The sequence below is a fragment of the Passer domesticus genome, chromosome 6 (genome assembly GCF_036417665.1).
Source record: "Passer domesticus isolate bPasDom1 chromosome 6, bPasDom1.hap1, whole genome shotgun sequence".
In the NCBI taxonomy this organism is placed as follows: Eukaryota; Metazoa; Chordata; class Aves; order Passeriformes; family Passeridae; genus Passer; species Passer domesticus.
In genome coordinates this window covers 55179279-55196633 of record NC_087479.1, presented here as the reverse complement: position 1 = coordinate 55196633, position 17355 = coordinate 55179279, and the positions used below count along the sequence as shown (strand labels likewise).

General features: G+C 38.6%; 1 protein-coding gene across 13 annotated transcripts in view; it reads left to right on the top strand.

The window, feature by feature from the left end:
• PPFIA1 (PTPRF interacting protein alpha 1) overlaps window positions 1–17355 on the top strand; it is a 53157-nt gene that overhangs the window by 8008 nt on the left and 27794 nt on the right. For all 13 annotated transcript variants that reach the window (XM_064425917.1, XM_064425918.1, XM_064425921.1 and 10 more), the window contains exons 3-9: window positions 13162–13263; window positions 13767–13931; window positions 14772–14846; window positions 15278–15379; window positions 15630–15851; window positions 16529–16675; window positions 17205–17339. In XM_064425917.1, the coding sequence (XP_064281987.1) occupies window positions 13162–13263; window positions 13767–13931; window positions 14772–14846; window positions 15278–15379; window positions 15630–15851; window positions 16529–16675; window positions 17205–17339 (948 nt within the window). The remainder of the gene's footprint in view (window positions 1–13161; window positions 13264–13766; window positions 13932–14771; window positions 14847–15277; window positions 15380–15629; window positions 15852–16528; window positions 16676–17204; window positions 17340–17355) is intronic.

Below are 17355 nucleotides of genomic sequence, written 5' to 3'. Positions count from 1 at the left end.
TGCCTATTAGTAATGTTTTTTCCTCTCCCTAAGTTAGCATTGCATCTCATAACAGCATGAACATACTTCACAGTTGAATTTGGGGATTTATTTTTTACTTTTCCATTTTTAAAGAAACATGACTGCAGTCTTTTTGTAAGCTGCTTGTGGCAATTTAGGCAGCTTAAATAATTTAAAGTCTGTAAGGCTGACTGGTATCTGTTGACATGTATTAGAAAATACTCACTCTCTTGTGTATATACATCTCAAGCTACAAATACTGAGAAGAGATAAATTTGTGTTCTGTGTGTCAGGTAATCTGGATGCTCATAACCTTCCAAGTGTCTTTTTTTAATAATCCTGCCTGTGGGTTCCCCAAGTGTAAATGTAATGCAATTCTTGCCAGGAAAAATGTTTTCACATTCTCTGGGCTGAAAGAAGAATTATTATTTTGCTACTGAATGGAGTGAATTTTTTATTCAACTTGGCTTTTTCACAGAGGCACAGGGAAATAATGTTTCTACATTTTGGAAACTCCAGATAATTGTGTCGGAATCCACATCTGCAGGTCACTTGAGGAGTTTGTTCTGGGAGTTTGGATGTTTAGAATTGGAGGAGTGTGATTACAAGTCCAAGTTAACGCTCACTTTCATTTTGATGTGTTGTTTTCCTCTAAGCTGATGTGAGAAGTTGGTTCCCTTGGTTTTTTGCCCGTGACCTTTATCTGTTTCAGACTTGCCCTTTGGTTTCACATAAGCTCTGCTGAAAATCAGCTCCTTTCCTTCTGATCAGCCTGACACGGCTCTGTGGCCTGTTCCTGCAGTGGCTGGAGCTGCCACGTTTTTCAAAAGAGAAGCTTTGTTGCTTAATCTTCTCTTTGGCTGTTTCACAGTGGCCTTGAACTTTGCTCATGCATTTATGCTCCTGTCTACTGAGGATATGGTTTTTGAGGATGGTAGTGGAGATCTTAACAACAATATAATTTTGGTTGGATCTGAAATGTGCCATGGCTATTGATGGATACATATGAATAAGAACGGCCAATATATTCCTGTAATTCATCTGTCTTCAGGTTATGCTTTCAGAAAGATGAATATCTAGAATTAATCTTTTATTTTACAAATTCTGTGAAGTGCACCAAAGTTCAAGTCCAGGCTGGCTGGAGCTCTGAGCATGCTGGTCTAGTGGAAGGTGTCCCTGCCCATGGCAGAGGTGAACTTTAAGGTCCCTTCCAACCCAAACCATTCTAGGATTCTGTGATTCCTTAATGAAGATATCCTTACATGAGCAGTATTGAGTATAATCAGATATCTTCAGGACAGATTTTAAATAAGGACTTGTTTAAAGGGCTGCTTGGAAAAAAAGCTTGAAAAATTTGATTTGTGACCTTTTGAGTTTTGGTAAGGAGAAAAAAGAACTTCTCTTTACAAAGTAAGCATTTTTTCTTTGTTATCAGAGGAAAATGGGCAGCTCTTTATTTTCTTTTTAAATTTAACATTTTTTTCTTTTTTCCTCTCTGTAGAGCAGTAATCTCTCTTTAGGTATAGTCTGAGTCATGCTAAGTTTTGCTTTACTCCTATTGCTAGTACATAGTAGAGTTGGGTATCCAATTGTAGAGAAATATTCTGAAGCACAGTGCTTGGGGATTTTTTGTCCTATCTCTCACATAAGTGTGTATAAAATTTGGTTCTATACACTTAAAACATTGTTTTTAGAGGAATATTTACCTTTTATACAGAATGGCAGGGTAGATTATGTGGTAAAAATGAGCAAAGCATGGAGATTGTTAAACACTGTACTGTCGAGAGTTTCTTTTCCTACTTCAAATTTACAGAACAGTGCACAATATAAGGATTTAATTATATAAGCCTATGGAGCTGAGTAATTCACATAGTTAAAAACGCCAAACAAAACAAAGCCACCTTAAGATGTTCAGTTTAAACAAAGAATTTCTATGTTGAATCTGTAAAAAGTTGATACTGGCTTGATGTATGGTTGAAAGATCTGTGAATGTTCATGTGAAGAAACTACCTTGCAGTTGATGAAGTCTATTGATCATTGACTTCAACACTGACAGTGTCCAGTCCTGAGAAATGGGGTTTATTTTGAGTTACTTGAAAAGGAATTTTGGCCACCAAAATGCTTGGTGTAAAAGCTAAACAAACATTCTTCAATGTGGAGAGGGCTCCCTCAATAAAGAGGATCATAAATTCTTGGGGTTTTTTTGGTGCTATATCGGTGGTTATCTCCATAAATAGTGACCACTTTTATTAAACTATTTCTGAATTTCCAACTACTGTCATGAAAAGGGAGGGAGAGATCTCAAAGTAAAATTGCTCATTTGCTTTACAGAATGTTTGTAATGAAATTTTTTTCACTGTGCAACCCCAAATTGCCTTAAAAAAGAAAATTGGGTGAAAAGTGTGTTCTGTACACATCTGAAGGGACTGCTGTCTTGGTCAGTGTCAGGGTTTAAACTGTGGATTTGTGGGTTTGAGTTGTGGATTCTCAATTGTCCTATCTGAGCCTGTCACAATTATTTAGCAATATATACTTTACCAGTAGAATGTTAGAGTCGAAACTCATTTTCTTTGCATTCCTATCTGTCATTGGGAAATCTGTGAGCTAAACATGCTGGGAGTCATGGGACTCTGTCAACCTTGCTGAGCTAATAGTACCAGAGCTAAATTCTGTTATTTGCACTACAGTGCTTTTCACTGTAGCTTGTGCATTTGCTGCTCCCAATGGGAAGCTGGACTCTGTAATTTTATATACTTTAAGATTCTCTTGTGTAGGGTATTTGAAGTCCTGGGCGCATCTCGTGCTTGAATCTCTTGCTTCTACTGGGATTTAAGGCATGGGCTGTTTTGGAAACCCAGAAGTAAAAGAAACTTCTGATCCAAATTCAAAATTTAATACATGGGATTCTCATGCTTAGAGTTGTTCAGTTAATCTCATTTGGATGTAAAGAATGGTGTTGCACTCAGGAGACCCAAGGCTGGAAGAGCAGAGCCTGTGTGGAGGGTGATACTGGATGTGTGGGTGAATCTGGTTGGGCTTTCCACATGTTTCTGCCTGTGCAAGGTAAACTCCTAATTTCAGATTATGTCTTCAAAGCTCTCTCTGTTTACTGTAGTACATTTGGGGAATGACTAAAAGTTTGGTTTAGATAATTTCAGGGATGCCCTGGGATACCACTGTGAATCTTTCTGTTATTCTTAAGTAATGTATTTTTCATACAGTGTGATCACCTTTTTGTTCATGGGAAAAGGCTTGGAAAGTCTTAACATTCTTCTAGCCTTATGTTAAAGAGCACGAGGCAGGTGCATCAGTAATTTATTTTTTAAAACATGCAGTTTCAGTTTTCAAAATGTCTTTGCAGGGTGTGGTTCCACACCATTATCTTCCAAAAGCTGAGTCTTTGTTTCAAGAAATCTGGAATTACTTTGCTTCATGTAAAGTGGAAATGGAACAGCATTTTAGGATTTTAGCTGTCCTTTTCCCCTCCCAGGGTCTCTTTTATTTGATACTGACATTGGTGTAACTGTGACCCCATTGGAGCTGTAGTTTGTGGAGACTGCATAGCCCTCTCCTGAATTTTGTACAATGGTTTTTAAAGATTAAATCCTGGGAAGTAGAGGAGGAGAAATGGGCCAAGCATTTCTTTTGTCTCAGTGGAGTAGGAGGCTGCAGGGCTTCTCTGTTGCATCATGTTTCCCTGGTTTTTAGTCCAGTGTGGAACAGGAGCTTCAAAGGTTCCCCACCAACCCATCTTCCACTTCAGCATTTGTTAGTGGTAGCACCATATTGACAGCCTGACTCTGTCTTTTATTATTTTATTTCTTTTTCTTTTATTTATAATTTTCTTATTGATTGATTTTTTTTAAAAATTATTTCTTCTCTGCATTATAGCCTTGCTCATCTCCCTGATTTCCTTCTGGCTGGGTTCAGGCAGTCATCAAGTTTAGAACTGTTCATTATGGATTTTTTTTGTTTGTGGCAGACACAAAAATGACTTTGAACTTTAAAAAAAGCTTTGCCCCTCCCCCTGAAACAGCCCTTCAGTGTTTAATCTGTATTGCTGATTTTTCTCCCAGTTTTTTTTCTGTGTTTAGATAGCAGACGTGTCTGTTGTAGGGCCTGAGATTGTGTGGACTTTGGAATTGCTTTGTTTTGGAGTATTTGCTAAAATTGAGCAACTTTCCATGGAATAGTACAGTAGAATTTATTCAGAATATCACAGATTTGGACATATTTATCTTCAGTTAGCCCAATAAGTCCATTCAGCCTGTAAACTGGGGTGATAGAGTACAGAGAGGTAGGGAAAAAACCAAAATGTGAAGAGCTAGTAAGTTGAGTTTTCTGCTGAAGGCATTCATCTGTCCTCAGTGAGTATTACTTGCTTAAACAAGTTTGAAATTATAAGTCTGAAGTGTTCATCACTTGGCAAAAATAATAAATACAGATATATATATATATATAATAGGAGAGCACTGAGGGGGAGGTACATGCTGGTGCTTGTTTAATGAGGGTGGCTTGGCCAGCCTTCTTCAGATATTCCCAAGCATTCCCTCTTAACAGAGTGTGAAAAATGTACTTTTCAGCTGCTAGCCACAGAACTGAAGCTGGCAACCAGAGGCCAAGATGAACGATTAGAATAGGGCAGGGCCTCAGCTGCTGCTCACAGTTTTTGCAAGTAGGAGTATCTTGTCATTGAAATAGTTGTGCATGATAGGTCTTGTCCTGGGTCTGTTTGTAAAAAACTGTATAGTGTTAGTCATGTAACATGACTAGAGTGTAGTATGTAGGGTTAAAATTTTTTTAATTAATAAAAGTCATAGACATTTAATATTTAATGCCAGCTGAGCTAGAATTGTGCTGTTTCTTGTAAATTCAATATGTTTAGAGTTGATGTGCAGAAAAAATATCTTTTTCTTGCCTGGGTAAACTTACAATTCAATGTTGTTTACAACTTAAAAGATCTTGTTACAACTGCTTAGTCTCCAGAATGGGAATCCCAGGAAAATTACAGAGCTTCTTAAATCTTCTCAGCACATCTTGCAGTTGTTCTACAGTTTGGCATCCCCAAGAAGGATTGCATGCTGTGCTATGCGGCATGGAATCCCAGGAAATCTTGACCAGCTTTGTGTGAGGAGAGGAAAAACTTCAGTGAAATCCCTCTACTCTCATATTAAAGATGGAGACTGGTTTTGTCCCATACCTCGTCAAACTGGTAATGCAAGATTCTTGCTCTTTAATTAAGTACAAGCATATTCTCTTTTTGCCATGGTGGGTATGGGTGTGGATAGGTTTCTTCACTAACATGGACTCCAAAAATGGAGATGCCTAAAGCTACACCTGAGAAGTTGTGCTGCTACTTTACTGTATTAGTTCCTCATCAAAATAGACTAGGCTGGGGGTGCAGGAATGTGGTAACTCTGATTGTGAAACCCTTAGAATTCATTGATTCAGTGTGTCACTGAGAGGTGGTTGTTTTTCAAACACCCCCCAAGTACTGTAGCCTTATTCTGTGTTAAATTAAGCTGTTATTCTGGGATCTTGGTGGTTGGAGTGGTACAGTACTGGAAAGGATTACTTTGTTATCAGTTTTTCTCAACAGTTACTGCTCTGCACCAAGTAGCCATCCCAAGTTGAAAAGCCCGTTTTTCAACTATGACTAAAGTTTTCCTGATGCATATTTTAGCTGATTTGGACATTTTTCCAAGGAAAACAAGCTCGGTATGGTTCTGAATACTTTTGTTCCTTATCTGCCCTTTCAGGGGCGTGTTCCTGTACACTGAGGAGCAGCTAAGGTGGAACTCTTTGCATAGCCACACCACAATGAAGTGATTGGAAGAAGGTTTTCTGCTACTGTTGCATATGAATAGATGCCAAGTTTCATGCAAGTTTGAAGGCTGCTTCTGTATTTCCTGTGCTTGCTCTCATAAATTGCTTCAGCTTTTGAACTTCCTTACTGAGAAGATCCACAGTGTTGCCTGAATAGAGGCAACACTTCATAAGTATTTTTACAAAGACAAGTGAAGAAAATAACTTCAAACTGGTATTTCAAGTTAGTGCTCAGTATGTTCTTTTCTTGTTAATCCTCTGTGCGTTCTGCTAATTTGCAGGGTTTGCCCTCTCAGTTGAATATTTGGAGAAAGCCCTGGGGGGAGAACCAGGTACTTTGGTAGAGTTTTTCACTGGTTGATTTGATACATATCTGTAGCTTTAAAAGGGGTTTAAAAGGCTGGCATAAAAACGGGTTGTGTCTGCTCTGGGTTAATTGATCACCCTCTATGATCTACCCTCTTTGAACAAGCTGTGTTGATTTGTTAAGGCTGGTGCAAAGATTAACAAACTATCTGGAGAAACTAGAGATTCTGAATGTTGTGATTATCATCTACCGAAGATGCAGAACAAACTGCAGATTGTAGTAGGAGTGACTGGATGAGGTTTTGTGACTTGTTTAAACAACCTCGTGTTCTCTTTCCTTATTTTCTCAGACTACAGAGCAGTTGTAGGATGCAGCTGTGGCCTGGTTTTGCTCACATTAGCTGCAAACAGGCTGATAGTGACCGTGTGTTGTGTCACATGTGTGACTTGTGTTCCCTTGATGGATGGATGGATGGATGCAGATCTGGCTGTAACGGAGGAGCCTGGAAGGTTGCCCTCTGTCCCTTTAGTATGGTGTGTGACCAGGGAATGCTGGCTCTCCAGTGGTGCACAAAGATCTGGTTTTGCACGAGGCTTTGCCCCTGTCCTTGTCTACATAACAGCCCCGTTCTGCTGGGTTTAGGGACAATGAAATGCAGGAGGCCAGGCAGTGAGTGTTCTGCTGGTCCAGGTTTGGACAGGCTGCAGTTAATGATTCCAGTGCTCTGTGCACAAGGGTTTGCAGGCTCCCACTCCAGGCTTTGCTGCTGTGTGTGTGATGTCTGAGCAGGGATTCATGTGGTGAAAGGAAAACCCCTGATTCTTAGAGGAGCAAGAGGCTGGATGCAGGTTTGGGTTCTGGTACTTTTACCCCCTGCACTCCAACTAGGACATGTCTGAAATGTTAGTTAGATCGGAGAAGGGGAGTTACAGTGGGGAGAACATGGAGCTGATGTGTTTCTACCTCCCTTTTCCTGCTGCTCCTGCATTCCTTTTGCCAAGCTGCCAGATCCTACCTTTCTCCACTTATGTTTTCTTGCGCTTCCGGAAGCTCCCAGCGCTGAAGTCTGGATTTTGTGCTTTGTAGTTCAAGCTCAGGGAACGCTGTGCATAAATTTAGGCAACTCACTCAGGATGGTAACTGGAAGCCGACTTACTGCCATGGATACTTGGGCTTGCTAAATAAGCTGTTCCATTTTGCCCTCGGGCATACGTTTGGTACCTGCTGGCTGTGAGTGAGGAGTCCTTTGGCTCTTGGCTTGTCAAATGCCAGGCAGTGGATTCTGCTTCCAGCTCCAAAGTGGGCTGGGAACAGTGAGAGTTTCATTCTAGAGCAATAACATTATGCAACTGTAAACACGTTAAAACTTAATTGCCTGTTTAGGATTGAGCAGCGTTAATGACAAAGCCTAGATAGGTCAGTCCGAGAGGGACACTTGAAGGAGAACTGCTGAAAAAAAAGGGATGGAATGGTAAGAAGTGACTCAGGTTTAGTATTGATCACTGGCTGGCAGCAATATTCACTTGAGTGTTTTCTTGCAGTGTTGCAATTTTTGATAGAAGAAAAAGAAAAAGGGAGTTTTTTTTCAAAGAAAATACAGATTTTTGAGAGTTAGCCAAAGGTGGTATTAAACCTTTTCTAGATCACAGTGCTACTAGTTGGAAGGGGAGAATTTTTTTTTGACCAAAAAGAAATCTGAACCTCTGTTTTGGTGCTTGTCTTCTGAGTTATAAAACATCTTATGCATACACAGAAATAGGAAAGGAGGCCAATACACTAATTATGTAATGAGCTCCAGTGTGCTCTCACTCTGGTGGGTAGTTAGCTCCACTTGGCAAAACAGCTACTTTGAGAATGAAAAGCCTTTCAATGTTGCAAAACACAAGAATTTGTCATATCCATCTTTTAGGATTACTTGAAGTATTCTCTTACACTGCCTTTTAAGTTCTGGGGGTTTTGAGAACAAAAGATAATCTTGTTTCATAGAATTGATTCTATTAATGTTTGAAATAAGTTTTATGTTTCTAGCGTAGTCATTTCAGGCTGCTCGATACTTACTGGAAATTAGTTTCATGAGATGAAAAGGAAAATATTTTTCTTTACACACTCCATGCTGATTTTTCTCTTTCCCGTTAACACATGCCAGAGATGTGGAAAGGTTCAAAGCAATGTGTTTTACTACATGGAACAGGCAAGGCATAATCTGTGTTGGTGTGTGACTGTGTTTTTTCCAAAGTTGGATTTAATGGTGAAAACAAGTCAGTTTTCCTCAGTTTTAACTCTCGGTGTCCTTGAACGGTTTCATAATTTCATAGTTCTGATTCTTAGCCTAAAAGAACCCAAAACAAACCTGTGACTTTATAGGTATGAAAATTTGCTTGCTAGGAACTTTCAAATATATTGGGGCTCTTGGTCAGTGTGTGCTACCTAAACCCCTTAGAATTAAAGTGAAGTGAAATACTCTAGAAAAAAACCTAGACATTTAAATTTTTTTTTGCTTGGTTTTTTAATTTTTTTTTTTAAGACTGTATATCTGCCATTTCCATGCAGTCATCATTTGGAATAACTGTGATTTATATGTAGTACAAACATCATGACAGAAACTTATCTCAGATCCCATTGGTTTGCACCCCTGATGTCCTGCACTTCCCCCAGTTGTTTTTTTCGTACTCTTCAGCTGCTCAGATTTGTGAGTGGCTTGCTTGATATTCAGTCTGCAGACCAGAATGATAACAGTAAACCAAAACATCACTTGTTGATTAAACAGATAAATTCCAATCATATATTTGGGTCAGAGATGTTCCTAAAAATGTAACAGTCACAACTTCATCTTCTATTGCCTGAAGTTACTACTTTACAGTATTTAATAATATTTGATGGATTTAAAATGTTTCTCTTTTATTACATATATTTTCATAATTTATATACATTTTCTGGCCATGTGGGTGCTTGTATTTCATTATTATTTGTGCACTTGAGTGGTTTTGCATTTTTTTGTGGAATAAGGGTTTTTTTTTTTGCATAATCAAATTCCAAACAAATTTAGTTATTTGTAGAGCATCCCTAATACACAACTTACATTAACAGACTTTCAGGAATTACCCGTGTTTTTTTCAAGTGTGTCCCCTAGGTTAAATACTATTCCTGTCATGTAGCATTTATTTGTCTGTGAGACCCATGAATTATGTTTGTAATGAACATGAAGGGAACCTGTTCTGAAAGCTGGAATGTTCCTGGATTGGGATCTTGGAGTTCCCAAGTGTGTCAGCTCTGCCAGGCTTGACAGCTCAGCACTAATGGATTCAGCTTTTGGAAGGATGTTTACATTGTGGCATCTAAACACTGAAGGCTGAAGGTCAGCTCTGAAGGTTGAGGTAGAAGAAATGCTATTGCTTTAAAAAAATCCTGTCACTTGGGAACCAAAAAAATCCCAGAAAATGTATTACTGAACAAGAACCAACTTACTTGCTCAGTGTGACTTTTTGCTGAGAATATTTATTTCTGGCAGCAAGAGTGATGTGTTTGGAATGAGTTGGTTAGGTTAGAAAGTTACTTTTTTCAGTAAACGTTTCAATTTAGCGTAGAGGATGGGTGTTTGCCAGAATGTTCTAACGAGCAGGGAGTATTTCCCTGGTAAATTCAGCACTCTCCCACCAATTCGTGTGAGTGCTCTGAAGTGCTTATTGTGAATTCCATTCTTGTCAATTCCCAGCCCTGTGTATTTATTATTTTGATGGCAGCCAGAAACTGAGCAGAACTTCATTCTGTTGCTCTCAGTCTTCTTAATTACAGAAAAGTGACACAGTTTTGTGGACAAGTGGGAAAGTTTCTCAGGATTCTTTCCTTTTTCTTTTAATTCTTTCTGTACATTCATCTAATGCCAAGGAAGAAATTATGAGACAACTTGGATTTTTTTGAGATTATATAGCTGCAGATAGTTTCTCTGCTTTTGAACTGCTTAAGGAAATCACAAATTGTCTCCCATTGAAGGTAAATGGGAGAAAAACTAGAAAGGACTTGTCTTTTGGCAGTGTCAGCTGAAACTAAGGACATTCAAATGTTCTTTCCTAGGCAGCTCACGGGACTCAAAGCAACTCTATTATGTCAAAACAAACAGCAATGGATGTGTTATGCAATGCCAGCAATCCCTGTCAGTGTGTTTATGCAGCAGCAATATAAATTCCTGTGTGCACTCTTGCTCTGGGTCACCTGACAGTGTGATGGTTCATGTCACAATTGGGATCTATTTGTGCCACAATTTATATTTACACAGGAGTATGCAATGGACTGGAACTCTGTGTCCTGTAGCCATCTGAAGAGTGAATACCCTTCCTTTCAAATACACAGCTGGTTTTTAGGTGGGGAAGCTCATTCAGATAAAAGATATATTGATGCTATGCAGTGATTTGAAGTTGAAAAAGGATGATGAGACAGTGTCTGCTAGTCCTTGCTGTGCTCTTCATCCTGTTCTCAAGGCTTGAGATAGAGGCAGGAAAAATATAAAACTTCAGGCCAGTGTAATTTGGAGAATTGGGCAATATTGATGTTTCTAAATGTTGATGTTGGCATTTTTAGGGTTTTAAAAATTACTCTTCTTACATTATTATTAATTTGGAAGGGGAAACACACCAAGAAAGTAAGTTCATACCAAGCTCTTCTCTAAGTACATAATTATCTAATCTGTAAAGATAAGTGGGGACTGCTCTTGAAAAATGGCAGCTTTGGTTTCTGCTTTACCTGTGCTCATGTGAGAGCAAAAGGGGAGTGTGTTGCCAATTCCCTGGGAGTCTTGGAAGCTCCCACAGGTGGGATGTTGAAGGTGCAGAAAAAGCTTGGATGTGAAGGAGCACTCTGCTGGGAAAGCTCATGGTAGTCAATATTTCTGTCAGCTCCAGTGAAGCCTGAAGTTGGTTTTTCCTCTCTTGGTTTACCTTGCACTCAGGACCCTTTTGTAACTTGTTTTGTGTGTGTAGAAGTTCTGGTAGCTGTATTTACAGACAAGGTTGTTTTGGAAGTATTTTCTGGCCATTTTGGAAATAATGGGCCTTTTTTTTTAAGAATGCAAATGAAATACTGCAGTGAAATATTTACATGAATGTAATTATTGTGTTAGAGAAATTAAATAATTTTGCAATTGCGAAAGAAAAAAATGAAGATGTTTTTCAGTTTTTTGCTGATTAGGTGGGGGGACTGAAACTTTTTTCCAATGAGCAGGATTTGATTTAGGAAGAGGGATTATAAGGATGAATTCTGCATCTGTGGTGGTGGTCGTATTGCTGTCTTTTTCACAGCAACTTGAAAGCTTGATACATTGTTAATTCCAGAGTTCACCCCAGGTGTATATTGTGCAATGTATTTTTTGTCTTTTCAGTCATATTTTGTGTATATTTTAGAATAAGGTTTACCAAATGAATATTGGAAATTGCAGTGTCTTTTGACCGTGTCTGCTTATTTTACTGCATGTTAGAATTTGCAGATGTGCTTGGTATAATTAATTGGCTGATGTGTCCTTTTGTTTTTAAGCATGTGCATTCTGTCATTTTAAATTTTGCTGCAGAACAGCTCTGTATTAAGCTTTCACTTATGCAGCTGCTGGCTGATAAGCAGTGTGCCTTGCATAGTTTGGAAAAAGTAGAGAAGCAACAGTTGTGTCTCCACTTAGCTGGCTATCTGTGTTCACCTTGTCCTGCTGATCACCAGCTCAGCTGTACAAATCCATTGTTTATTAGGCAAGGCTCTTGTTTGAGTATTTTCCTTATTTTGGATAAGAGAAAGGAGTGTTAGTTACTGGCATTTTGCTGTTTTCGTATCTAAATGCTCCCAGTGTGTTCACTGGAGTGACTGAAGCATATTTATTTTCGCATTATAAGTTGCATTGACAAGACATGAGGGTTGCTTTCTTGCAAGGTTCTTTTCTAAAGGATGGACTTGCTCACATTCACACTCAATTCTCATTTCCAATGCAGTTCAGATTAGAATTTAAATTTTTCCAGGGTAGGTTAAGTTATGCTTTGTGTTTGCTTCCAAATGTGGTGTACAGTTGTGCCTTTTGTTCTATTCAGAGTATTCTCCCTGAGTTAATAGAACATTTAAATGTCCTTTATATTAGATTAAGTTTTATATTATTTTATTTTTAGTGAGGCTGATGATAGAGAGGGGAAATGGTTTAAGCTGCAGTGGCTCTTGCAGATATTAGTATAATCATTTCCTGACAAAAACCCCTAACTGTAGGAGGATATTCTTTTATATTGACTGTGTTCACTGCAGTAATAAGCATGCAGTAAGCGATGTGAGTTAGCTCCACTCCTGTTCCTTGTTGACACTTCACTCTGTACTATTTCACTTTGGTTGGGTTTTGTTTGGTGAAATCTTTATTGAATTTGAAGGGTGAGCCTTGTAAGGGCTTTGAGCCCCAGGCTCAGCTTTCAGAAAATTCTGATTCTAATCCTCAGAGATTTCTAGCAGGACTATAGGGAAAGGGCTGCTTCTTTCCCTTTTGTGAGATTGGAAGGAAGGCTTGAATGAAATTCCTGTATTTAGCTGTAATCTGGTGCATGTCAGGATTATTCATTGTTGCTCACAATTAAATACTGACTTGAAATATGTCATGTTTGTTGGTTTCCTTATTTTGCTGTGCTTAGTGCTCTGTTTTTTCAGGTCTCCCTCAGCAGTTGTTGAAAAAAACCCAACAGATGAAAACACACAAAACTAACAACTCTTTGAAACCATAACAAAGTGTGTTACAAATATGTTTTTCCTCTTGCTTACCCGGGAAACCCCAAGTCATATAATTGCCTTGAGACACAAACAAGTTTTCAAAGTCCTGGTCAAACATCGTTTGTCTTTACAGTTGGCAGCATAAAGGTTTAAAATGTTTGAACTGAAGCTGGCTCAGCATGACTATACAGTTGTATTGGCTTTGCACATCTGAAATGAATGCTTCAAGAAACTGTCAAGTATTCATATGAATCCACTCTCACTGTGTCCTGATATTTGATGTGCTTATATTTCTGTCTGGTTTGTTCCAGGAATTTGCAGCGCTCACAAAAGAGCTGAATGTATGCAGGGAGCAGCTGCTTGAAAGGGAAGAAGAAATTGCTGAACTGAAAGCAGAAAGGAATAACACGAGGGTTAGTTCCTTGTCTTCTCCAAGCTCACCATTGTTAAAGCATCCAGCTACAGGGAGGAAAACAAATGTTGAATTTGAAAAGCTAAAAGTATTTTTTCCCCTGATACTTGTACATGAATCCCCATGGAAGAGCAAATGTGTGTGTGTGTTGATCAAGAGGGTTTGGCAGCTTGTGCACAGCTCCAAATGCTGCTGTGCAGAATGAGGAAAAGCTTGTAAGACTGCACTGCTATCTGCCATCCAGATTTCTTCTTGTTAAAGTTTTGTAATCCTGCAGCTCTGGGATCAGAGGAGCAGAGTGGGCAGGTTGTGGTGATCTGTTTGAGCAGCTTACACTGCTAATACAGCTGAAATGTTAAAAACGAGTCCTTACGCTTGATAAAATTTGTCTCTGAAATTTGAAGTTTAGAACTCTACATTTGATGTTCTAGGAAGCAAAGTTTTCTGCAGCTGTACAGAACAGGAATAAACATTATTCCTTACTTTTTTTTCATTTTGTTTTAGCTATTACTGGAACATTTGGAGTGTCTTGTCTCCAGGCATGAGCGATCCCTCAGGATGACTGTTGTGAAGAGACAAGCTCAGTCTCCAGCAGGAGTTTCTAGTGAAGTAGAAGTTCTCAAAGCACTAAAATCCTTATTTGAGCACCACAAAGCCCTTGATGAAAAGGTAATGAAGTATGGTACCTAGCCCCTTTTTTTTCATCCTCTTTCCTTTATGTGGGCCAGGCAGTTTTTGTACTGAAATTGTAGAAATCTCTGCAGTGTAACTACATTGGTAAATGCTCTCCTAAATTAAGATGCTGCACTTAACTAAAGCAAGGTGCTGTGGTTTATTCAAGCACTTCATTAACTCTGTTACTGTAAACTCAGCATGGTTCAGGAGCAATATATTTGCTGTAGGAATGCACACAGCTGCTTACCTGTACAACATCAGGATTTATCCTTTTGATTATCTAATAAAAGAAATGGACTAGAGAGAAGAGGAGGAGGGGAAAGTGCTTACACTGGGATAAAAATCTGAATTAAAAGAACTCCTCCCTTCAGTTGTGCCTGATATTAGCAGCAGGATATGCAACTGCTGAAGTTCACTGTAAATTTTGTTGCCAGCTTGCAGTTTACCTGACTTTGTGACCCTTGTATATAAAATCTGGCAAATGATTTTAAGTGGAATTTTACCTGTTCTTCCATGTTGTAAATGAGCAAAAGCAAACACAGTCTGTGCCTTGCAGAAGGACAAGCAAATTCTGGGTGTGTTTAGTTCTTTAGTGCCTAAACATACAGGTCATGTTGCTTATGACAGAAAAAATGAAAAGCTAGACTATAAGATACACATTATATGGTTATTTTTTTGGTAGCATGTGTTGTAATTAGGACTGACTCCAGATTAAGAAGGTTTCTAAGTGTAATGGAAACAGTGTCATTTATTGTCTGTAAAGGCATGGCATTAAGTAAAATTGATTTCTTTTTTATTTGAATTATTTCAAATAATTTGAAATTGCCCTTTCAGGTAAGGGAGAGATTACGAGTAGCACTTGAAAGGTGTAGCTTATTGGAAGAAGAACTAGGTACTACACATAAAGAGGTAAGTTTCTGCCTTAAAAGAAGGCTTCATGTGTCCATTGTGGGTGTTTCAGTCAATATTTGTACAGAGTAATTTATTAAGTTTCACTTTCACTTTTTCCTTTTGATTTCTTGCCAAATGCAATAATTGTTAATTTTTAACTCAGCTGCTTTGAAAGAGCAGGAGAGGAAAAAACCAAACCTCAACCTCCTAACACCCTCTCTGCCCCCCAAAAAACCCAAATCCAACCAACAAAAAGAGTCCCTGTGCCTTTAAAATAAGGGTTTGCAGTGGCATAAGGTATTTGAGTGCCTGTGCCAGATTTTTTTAATACATACCTGGCAGTAGAGTCAGTAATTGTTGTTTTGGTCCTTTGCTTTTGCAGCTGTTCCTTATATTATTAGTGAAAAAGGAATTGGCTTGAAACATGTGTCTGTAAACTTTTCTTTCAGTTAATGATTCTGAAAGAGCAAAATAATCAGAAGAAAACACTTCCAGATGGGATGCTGGATATAAATCATGAACAAGAAAATACACCAACTACAAATGGGAAGGTACAGCATTTACTTTGCTTAGCAGACATATGGGTTTTAATCATTAACTATAACATTTTAATTTTAAACCATAATAAAACATTTTTGAAGGATCATCTATTTAAAAAGTCATTGTTATTGAAATGTCAGCTTTTGCAGTCTGTTCAATAATAAAATTATCTTTGAGGAGGGATGTTTACAGGTAAGTAACAATTTGTTTTTCAATCTAATTTGCATCATGCTGATACACTTTTTTTTTCCTGTTTGATAGAGATCCTCTGATGGTTCATTATGCCATGATGAAAACCTTGCTAAAGTGATTGAACTCCAAGACATCATAGATAAGCAAAACAAAGAGCAGACACAAATGAAAGAACGCCTCACTGCTTTGTCCAGCAGAGTAACAGAGCTGGAAGAAGATCTAGACACAGCAAGGAAAGACTTAATAAAATCTGAAGAAATGAACACAAAGTTACAGAGGGATGTACGAGAGGTGAGGAAGGAACTGTCAGGATTTGGAGAGTCAAAATGCCATCTTTATAAAATTTTAGTCTCACTGATGCTCAGTGGAACCTTTATGTTTTTTGAAGTCTTTGGTTTGATAGATGAGAAGAAAATGTTTTTTTAGGACATGATAGGTGTCTGGTTTTTGTTGTCCATTTAAAAAAAATCTGTCTTCGGGATAAACATATCTAGATATTTCATTAATAGATTTAGCATTGCCAACTTCAGCAGGTTGTGGAAGAGATGCTTGATCTCATAATTCATGCTTAGCTTATTACTCTTGCTTCCTTTTTTAAAAGATGCACTTGGTTGAGGAACCCCTTTAATTTCAGTGGTGTGGTTGACAGTTCCTGTCACTGCTGAATCCCTAATCTCCAGGTTTCCACATATCCTTATTAGAATAGAAAGGGATCTTAGTTAAATCCCAGGACACTCTCTGACCATCCCCAGCAAGTCAAGATTTGCTGTGTGTGTACCATTGGAAAGGAAAGTAGCAGATCTGTGGTGTAAGGTAATAAAGACCAGTGGGTTTTAACTGTTTCAAAAAGCCATTTCTTTCCACTTCATTTTTTACTGAGAAAAATAACCTGATTTAAAATAATACTTGAAATTATTTTATTTTAAATTATCTCTCAGATTCTGACTTCTGTTGTGTGTCTTGCCCAGACCCTGGCCCAGAAGGAGGACATGGAGGAGAGAATCACCACTCTGGAGAAACGCTACCTCGCTGCACAACGTGAAGCTACATCCGTGCACGACCTCAATGATAAACTTGAAAATGAAATTGCCACTAAAGACTCCATGCACCGACAGGTTGTGGTTTCAAATGAGATGAAGTACATTTTGCTCAGCATAAAGCTAATGGAGATAATTAATGTTCATGCTGTGCTGAAGCACTTTGCTTTTAGGGAGATAAGTATCAGCTGTAATGTGCTGTTATTAGTGATTGTTTTTCAGGAGCTGGAGTCCAACAGTGCAGAGATTTTTACCCTGGGAATAAAGATGAGGCAGCTTTACTGGGAAGGGGAAATGGTTTTGAGAAATGTAGTGCACTTTATCTTGGGGCAGCAGGGCTGTTGTCCCTATTAATTGTGGATTTTTAAGTTACTGTATGTGTAAACCTTACTTTTGTGGGTGAAAATTACTCATTCTGAGCTAAACTTTTAAGATTTTGCATAGTGTGTAGTGGTTTTTACAGGCTATTGCTTTAGTGAGAGAGGAAGTTTGAGAATTGAACATGAAATAGCCCAACTTCATAAGCCAGAAATGGTTGTTTAGCCAACTGCTTTCTAACTAATCACTTCTTTAACTCTCAACACTTGCTGGCCATAACCCTGTGCAGAGCGAAGATAAGAACAGGCAGCTGCAAGAGCGACTGGAACTGGCTGAGCAAAAGCTGCAGCAGACCCTGAGAAAAGCTGAGACTTTGCCAGAGGTGGAGGCTGAGCTGGCACAGAGAGTGGCAGCTCTTACAAAGGTGAGTGGTGGCACAG